Source organism: Strix aluco, chromosome 19, assembly GCF_031877795.1.
Source record: "Strix aluco isolate bStrAlu1 chromosome 19, bStrAlu1.hap1, whole genome shotgun sequence".
Taxonomy (NCBI): domain Eukaryota; kingdom Metazoa; phylum Chordata; class Aves; order Strigiformes; family Strigidae; genus Strix; species Strix aluco.
This window is the reverse complement of record NC_133949.1, coordinates 11,147,126-11,154,896: the sequence shown is the minus strand read 5'-3', so window position 1 is coordinate 11,154,896 and position 7,771 is coordinate 11,147,126. Positions and strand designations below refer to the sequence as shown.

At 69.0% G+C, this 7,771-nt stretch overlaps 1 protein-coding gene across 1 annotated transcript; it reads right to left on the bottom strand.

The window, feature by feature from the left end:
• Nucleotides 1-1,178: 1,178 nt before the first annotated feature.
• On the bottom strand, nt 1,179-6,772 carry TRAF4 (TNF receptor associated factor 4). The gene is made up of 7 exons (XM_074844885.1): nt 6,605-6,772; nt 4,008-4,059; nt 3,582-3,686; nt 3,336-3,497; nt 2,891-3,052; nt 2,663-2,818; nt 1,179-2,255 (listed from the first exon to the last, which is right to left on the bottom strand). Exons 1-7 carry the CDS (start codon nt 6,745-6,747, stop codon nt 1,623-1,625), a joined length of 1,413 nt encoding a protein of 470 aa, XP_074700986.1. The 5' UTR covers nt 6,748-6,772; the 3' UTR covers nt 1,179-1,622.
• Between the last annotated feature and the right edge of the window lie 999 nt (nt 6,773-7,771).

The window sequence follows — 7,771 nt, the reverse complement described above, 5'->3', positions numbered from 1 at the left end:
CACTGGGCAGCGGTATAGGCTACCAGTGGGCACCAGTACAGGCTGGCACTGGTCACCAGTGTGGGCAGCAGGTTCACCCCATCAGCTGGGGCTGGCATTCAGCACCAGTATAGGCTGGCACTGGACACCAGTACAGGCTGGCACTGGGCCTCAGAACAGGCTGGCACTGGGCACCAGAATGGGAGGGCATCAAGCACCAGTACGGACTTGCATTTGGCTCCAGTGTAGGGCTGGCACTGGGCACCAGTACAGGCTGGGCACCAGAATGGGCTGGCATCAGCCACCAGTTTAGGCAGGCACTGGGCACCAGTATGGACTTGCGTTTGGCTCCAGTGTAGGAATGGTACCAGGCTCCAGTACAGGCTTACGCTGGGCAGTGGTATGGGCTAGCAGTGGGCACCAGTATGGGCAAGAACTGGGCACCAGTACAGGCTGGCGCTGGTCACCAGCACGGGCAGGAGGCTCGCCCCATTCCCCAGGGCCAGCTGGTGCCACCCCCAGCCCCAGGGATGTGCCACAAGCCCGGGCAGTGCTGGGACCCACCCAGGGGGATGTTCCAGGGGGGGAATGGGGTATGGGGACACCCTGGCAGCACTGCCCCCCCCCAGCCCGGCATGGGCTACGGGGTGCAGCTAATTAGGGGCTAATTGTGTTAAACTGGGGCGGCACTAATGCAATTGTGGGATTAGGCTGCAGAGATGGCAACCCCCCCTTCCCCCCCCACTGCTGCCGGGGTGATTTGGGGGGACACACACCTGCGGCATGATCCAGTGAGGGGCCCCCCCAAACTGCCTCGGTGCCCCTCCTGCCCCCAGCCCTTGCCCACCCACCAGCATCTGCTCTGAATCTCAGCGCCCCCCCCCCGGGGCTGTAATTATCCCAGTGCTAACAAGGGGCCTGGTGGGGTAGGGGGGGCTGCACCCCAGGTTGGTGACACCCCCCAACACATCCCTGCTGCCGGCGATAACTGAATTAACCATCTCCATCTGAGCCCATCTGCTGCTGGGATGTGGGTCAGGGATTACCCCCCCCTCCGTGCCCCCCCAGCCCATCCCGGGCTCTCCCTGTCCCCAGCACCCACGGCTGCACCGTGACCACCCCCAATGCCAGCAGGCGTTGGGGACAGGGGCCCCCCCAACCCTGCCCAGGCGCAGGAAGGACGTTCAGGCGGCCATAATAAATACAAGAAAAGTTTATTGAAAAAAAGAGGCAGGGAGGGGGCAGCGGGCCCCAGCCTGGGGTAATAAATAACAACCGTGCTCCCGGGGGGCACCAGCTTACAAAATATGGCTCTGGGCAGCGGGGTCCTGTGGGGTCCCCAGCAAGGCTGGCGGGGGCTGCTGGGCACCCCAGTGAGGGTCTTGGGGGGCCCAGCCCCCCGGCACCCCCGGGCACCTGAGAAGGGGCTGCCCTGGGGGGGCAGCTGGGGCTGCAGCAGGGTCCCAGCCCCAGGAGGGACGTGGGGGAGCAGCCCCATCCCTGCCTACCTGAGAGCTGCCGGCTGCGGCCACGGCGGCGTCCCCGAGCTGGGGGCACCGGCTGCGGGCAGGGGCTCAGCACCACCTCGGGCACCCCTGGGTGGGTGCCCGGCTCATGTCCTGTCCCCCCCGGGGCACCGGGGCTCAGGCCAGGATCTTCTGGGGGATCTCCACAGAGGCTTTGATGAAGATGGCGTTGTCCCTCACGTAGTTCCGCTTCTTGATGTCCTCATGGGAGATGAACTTGGGGTAGCCGAAGCCCAGGGTGCTCTCATCCAGGGAGCTGCGCGAGGCTCCCGGCTTCTGGAAGTTTTTCCAGTTGGGATCGGGGTGGAAGGTCTCGGTGATGTGCTGGGGCTTGGAGAGTGAAGGGTCACTCTGGTCCAGCAAGGAGAAGGTGACGCGGTAGGAGAAGGGCCACTCCAGCAGGTTGTCGTACTCGCCCGGCAGCACACGGATGTAGACGGAGAGGTGGCTGCTCTCCCCGCTCCCGTTGCCGTTGAGGAAAGCTGAGACCTGGAGCTTGTAGCCGTACTTGTGGGTGTAGAAAGGGGGGCTGAAGAACTCGTAATTGCTGCGGGCTTTGGCTTCCTGCAGCTTGCGGGCGTAGTCAGCGATTTTCCAGATGAGGGTCCCGTCGCTGCTCACCGACAGCTCCTCCACGTCCCGTCGCAGCTCCAGGATCTCCTGCCGCTGCCGGCTGACCAGGGCGCACACCATGCCCAGGTGGGCCTTGGTGGTCTCCTCCAGGTGCCGGCCCATGGCCAGCTTGGGGCACTGCGGGGACAGCGGGGCTGTCAGCGGCGGGGTGCCGGGGGCACAGGACAGCGTGGGGACGTGGGGCGGGACAGGAGAGAAGGATGCCATGGGGATGTCATGGAGATGTCGTTGGAGCATGGGGGTACTGGAGCAGGGTGGCACAGGGACACCTGGTTGGGATGGCACGGGGACACCTGGGCCGCCAAGTGACACAGGGGTGAGGCAGGACAAGGACAGGGACACTACAGAAGCCACACGGATGGGAACAGAGCAGAACAGGGACACCACAGGGGATGGGACAGATGTCAGGGCAGGAGAGGTGTGGGGATGCTGTGGGGCACAGGTACACCACGGCAGGGATCTCACAAGAATGCCAGGGCGGGACGGGCACGGGGACACTGTCACGGGGCTGGGGACACACTCACGCGGTGCTTGCAGCCGGCTTCCTTGAAGGGGCACAGCAGCATGGCAGTGTTGCAGCTCTCCTTGAGGTGGGTGGGCACGTCCTCCCGGGCGATGCTGGGCGTCCCACACTGGTTGGGGCAGGGCACGGGGTACCGGGGACACTGGTACTGGTGGTTCTGGGGACAGAGAGTGGCTGTCAGCCGGGGCTGGGAGCCGGTGGGGTGAAGCCCCCGTGGGCACTGTCTCACCTGGATGGTGTCAAAGACGAACTCCTTGGCGCAGTAGGTGCAGGGCTGGGTGCGCTTGGGGCACTCGGCCAGGGTGTGCTGGGACAGCAGGCGCCGCATCATGCGGGCCCCGCACTTGTTCTCGCAGTAGACGCTCTCCTGGGGACACGTGCCCTGGTGGCCCTGGGGACAGCGGCAGCATCGTCACCCTCCGGCTGCCCTCACCGCCCAGCCCTGCCAAGGAGTGGGGCCATGCGGTGCCCCCTGTGGCCAGGCTGTGCCCACCGTGGTGTCCCCCACGGTGTTCCCCACAGCCAGGTTGTGCCCCCAGGGTGCCCTGTAGCTCACCTAGGTCCCCACACTGCATCCCCCAACCTGACTACACCCCCCATGACACCCCTGCCAGCCGCATCCCCCGCAGTGTCACCCCCACAGCCCTGCCCCCTGGCACGGTGCCGCTGCCCACCTCGAAGGCCTCCCCGGTGAAGTCACTGGCACAGAACTCGCACTTGACCCTGCGCTTGGGGCAGCCGTGCTGGACGTGCTCGGGCAGGTCGCGGCGGCTCAGCTTGGTGCTGCACCGGTTGGGGCAGGGGATGACATTGAAGCCGCAGGTGCCAAGATGGGCCTGGGGGGCACAGGGATGGTGACGAGGGGCAGGGGGAGTCACAGGGCACAGCCTTGGCCCCCACCTCATCCTGCCAGACCTTACCTGGAGGTGCTTGATGAGCCCGCTCCAGCGGCAGCCCTCCTCGCTGTGGATGCAGCGGATGGCCAGGCTCAGCACCTGCGCCTCCAGCTCCGGGTCGGGGTAGATCTGGGGAGGCAGCGCCGGGGCATCAGCAGCCCGTGCCAGGCTGCGGGGGCACACGGACCCCCCACCCCAGCCTGGCCGGGAGCCGCAGGCACGCTGCCCGGGGCTGGATCCCCCCCGCCAGCACGCGAACAAGCGCCCTTTGTCGGGAGCGGGTTTCCGTTGCGGCACAAAGGGCTCTTGCTTCCGCACGGGCGTCCGTGCCAGGCCGGCGTGGCTGTGCCAGGCGGGTGTGCGGAGCACGGGGCTGGCCCCTTGGCGGGGGGCACAGGTGACGGGGACGTCCCCTCAGAGTGGGGTGCCTCGTCCACGTGCCAGGCTCACCTTGGCATAGTCCAGGGGCAGCTGGTCCTCCGGGCACTTGAAAACGCCTTCACTGCAAGACAAAGAGAGGGGTCAGGATCACTCGGGGCTGCGGAACAGCGTGTCACTGGTGACACAGCCACCATGTCCCACAGGGTCCCCACCATCCCACCCCAGGACGTCGGCGCTGCCCCTCCGCCGCTGAGCGCTCATCCCATGCCAAATCCAGCCGCGGTCCTTGGGGAACCGCAGCTCTAATCCCGCTCCATCTGTCTGAGCTGGGAAATGCCCCCGCCAGACACCCCCCTCCGGGCAGCCCCTCCTCCCCGCCGCCCCGAGCCGGGCACAGAGGCCACAGTCCCCGGGGGCCTGGGCCAGCCGCTGCGAGCGTGGCACCATCTGGAGCCCCAGCAGCTCCCTCGCCCGCCCCGGCCCCCCCGGGATTAAGGCAGGGTGCCGGCGGCTGGCCCAGAGCGGTGTCGGTGGGGGCCACGGGTGCCCGCAGCCCCAGGTGCTGGGGCCCAGGGGAGGTGTGTGTGGGAGGGGGGGGGGCAACAGCTGGGCGCCAGATGTGCAGCCGGACGTGCAGCCCCGGGGTTCCTGCTCCACAGGAAACAGCCCCACCAGCCACCGCGGTGAGCCGGGATGGGGGACAGGCAGCTGCCCTGGAGGGGTCCCCATCCCGCTGGGCCCCCAGGATGGGGTGCTCCTCCCAAGAGCCATCCCCAACCTGCAGAAGGGGGACAGATGGAACCAAACAGGCAGCCTGGTCGGTGACATGGCTGGCCAGGAGCCACCACCACCCCTGGTCCCCACAACACTGTGCCTGGGGACAGATGAGGGTGGCACCCCACACACTGTCCCTGGTGGACACTGGGGGTGGGAGGCCATGGGTGCCGACACACAGCAGGGACACGCTGGGACCCCAGGGCTCTGGTGTCCCCGAGGTGGCTCCGGACAAGGCTGCGAGGTCGCCCTGCCCACCCATCTCATCACCACGCGCCCTTGGCAGGCACCGGTGTGGCCAAGCACATGTGAGACGGCGCGACGGAGCCAGCGAAGCCGCCTGGCACGTGCTGGCCTGGGGTACCCGGGCATGACGTGGTGACGTCCCCCTGCAACCACCATCCTTGTGCTGGGGGGAGCGGGGGGCAAGCAACCCCCAGGAAAACCAGCCCAGTGTGTGACCCCCGTGGGGCACGGCCACATCCAGCCCTGCCACGTGTCCTGTCTGTTTGCAGCGGGTGTTTCTGTGGGAGTCACCAGGCACCCGCTGAGATAAGCTGCTCCCGGTCAGGGCCGGGCACCCAGCCCTTTCCGGGGAGCCCACGGCTGGCATCGCCCCACGGCTGGCATCGCCCTGCCACTGTTCCAGGGGCTGCCGGCCCTGCCTGCACCCCGTGCTCAGTGTTGGGGTGCCGGGGCTGGTGGGGAAGCAGGATGGTGACCCAAAGCCAGCGCCTAATCCCCAACAAAGCCTCCCCATTCCTCACGCTCCGGCGGGCAGGGAATGTGCTGAGGCAGCGCCCGGGGGGGACCGTCCTTGCCTCTGACCTTCACGGCATGTCAGGGCGCAGCGAGGTGATGGGGTGGGGGAGCCCCAACATTCCCTGGCACCCCCCCCACCCCACCCCGGCACCACGGCAGGGCTGGATGGCTCAGCCCGTGAGCTCCCCAAACCTGATCCAGTGCAAACGCGGGGGGCTCGATGGGGGGGATCCCTGCGTCCGGCCACCCCAGTTAGAGTCGGCGGGGGGGGGGTGCGGGAGGGGAGCGGAGGCGCTGCCTGGCACGGGCCCCGGGGAACGCCCGGTTTCGTAGAAACCGGCCGGTGGCGGCGGAGCCGCGGGGCCCCCGGCCCGAGCAAAGGTCGCCTCGGCCGGGCGAGGCGCAGCCGGAGGCGGCAACGGAAACCGGGGCCCGGGGTGACGCTTTGCACCGCCGCAGGGCCGGGGGGTGGGGGGCACGGACACCCCCTCGCCGCGGGACCCCCGGCCAACAACCGGGCAGCACCGGCCCCGGGACTTCCCGGGTGCCTGGGCCGGGGCTGCCAAACCGGGGGGTCGAGCGTGGGAAGGGCCCCGTCCCCTCGCTCCCAGCGAGCACACGCGGTCGGGTCGCGCTCACCCGTGGGCGCGGGGGTACGGGGGTGGCCGGACACCCCCCCCCCCCATACACACACACTCTCCTCGGTCGCTCCCTCCGGTGGGGCGTAGGGCAGGAAGGGGTTAAGCACAAATCTTTGCAAGCGCTCGAAACTCGCCGCTTCGGGCTTCACCCGGCCTTCCTCTTCCTCCTCCTCCTCACCGAGAGGGGCCACGGGCCGCTGCACCCGCGGGGCGGCTGTCACGGGCTGGGCCCGCCCCGCACCCCCTCCCCGGCCCGGGGCATCCCCGGGACACCCCGCACCCCCTCCCCGGGACACCCCGGCGTGCAGGCCGGCCCCGCACCCGGGGAGGGGGGGGTGAAAGCACCCGCTGCCCCCCGGGGGTGCGAAGCTCCGGATCGGGGCGGGAGGGGGGGGGGTGTGTGTGTGTGACCGGGGCGCTCCATAGGGGGAAAGGGGTGCGCGGCGTGACGTCACGGCGGGGCGGGCGTGACGTCACGGCGGAGCTCACCTGAGGAACTCCTGCAGGCAGGTGTCACAGAAGCGGTGGCCGCAGGTGGAGACGCGGACGGGCTCCCGCATGGGCTTCCCGCAGAGCGGGCACAGCACCCGCCGCCGCGGCCGCTCCAGCAGCTTGTAGTCGTAGCCCGGCATCCCGCCGCCCCGCTCGCCTCCTCCTCCTCCCTCCTCCTCCTCCTCCTCCTCCTCCGCGCCCCGCTCGGCTCCTCCGCGCTCCGCGCCCGGCTCCGCCCGGGAGGTCGGACGGGGCGGTGGAACCGGCCTGACACCGCCCCGCGCCCGGGGCCCGGCCCCGACACCGCCTCCCGGCCGGGCTCCGCCTCCCCCCCCCCGACCTTCCCCGCCGCGCCCGCACCGGCGGCTGGAGTGGCCCCGGCAGCCCGGGGGCTCGGGGAGCAGCGTCTGGGGCACGGCCCCTCCGGGGGGGGCTTGGGACCCACCGCACTGGGCACAGTCACCCCAGGAGTCTGGGGAGCATCACATCAGGCACAGCCACCCCGGGGGCTTGTGCAGAGCCCCCCTCGCCTGGCAGCAGGCTCCCCCGGCCCCCGGGGTTGGGCTCTGGGGTGGGGGCACGCATCATGCTCTCCTTGCTGCCCCTGTGTCCCCCCCTCGGCAGTGCCGGCTCAGCCCGGGGTGCCCCGGGGGTACCACAGTCCTGCACACAGCCCAGAGCTGCGGCTGTGCCCCCTTGGGGGGGGGGACACAGCTCCCACACCCACTTCTGCCTCAGCGAGTGACCCGTGCCCCAGCCACCACCCACAGCAGGGTCCGAGCTGGGTGACGGTGGGGCAGGACACGGAGGGTCTGCCCTGAGACACCCCCCACGCCACAGGCACGGCGGGGGGACACATATTCCTGTGGCTTCATCTCGCTGGGAGCTCCTGCCCCAGGCTGCAGCCAACAGCAGCTCTCCAGCCCGTGGTTTCTAACCAGAGCTTGGAGAAGGGAGAATAAAAGCAAATCTGTCTGGCTCCAGCCCCCACTTCACTCTTTGAGAAACCAGAGCAGCATATGGGAGTATTTGCCCCTTTCCCTGGAGATGGAGACGAGCAGATGACAGGCTGTGAGCATGTGTTAGTCCCACCACCGCACGCTCCAGCCAGCTTCCCATTAAGGGCGGCAGTTGCACCAGACCCAAATGTTAGCAGTTTTCAAT

What these genes read in the sequence shown, in the direction of transcription:
- TRAF4 (XM_074844885.1), bottom strand. Translation starts at nt 6,747, where the DNA reads ATGCCGGGCTACGACTACAAGCTGCTGGAGCGGCCGCGGCGGCGGGTG. An exon ending in TGCCTGCAGGAGTTCCTCAG is followed by an intron (nt 4,060 to 6,604) that starts GTGAGCTCCGCC and finishes TTTGTCTTGCAG; the next exon opens with TGAAGGCGTTTTCAAGTGCC. An exon ending in TCACCGGGGAGGCCTTCGAG is followed by an intron (nt 3,053 to 3,335) that starts GTGGGCAGCGGC and finishes CGCTGTCCCCAG; the next exon opens with GGCCACCAGGGCACGTGTCC.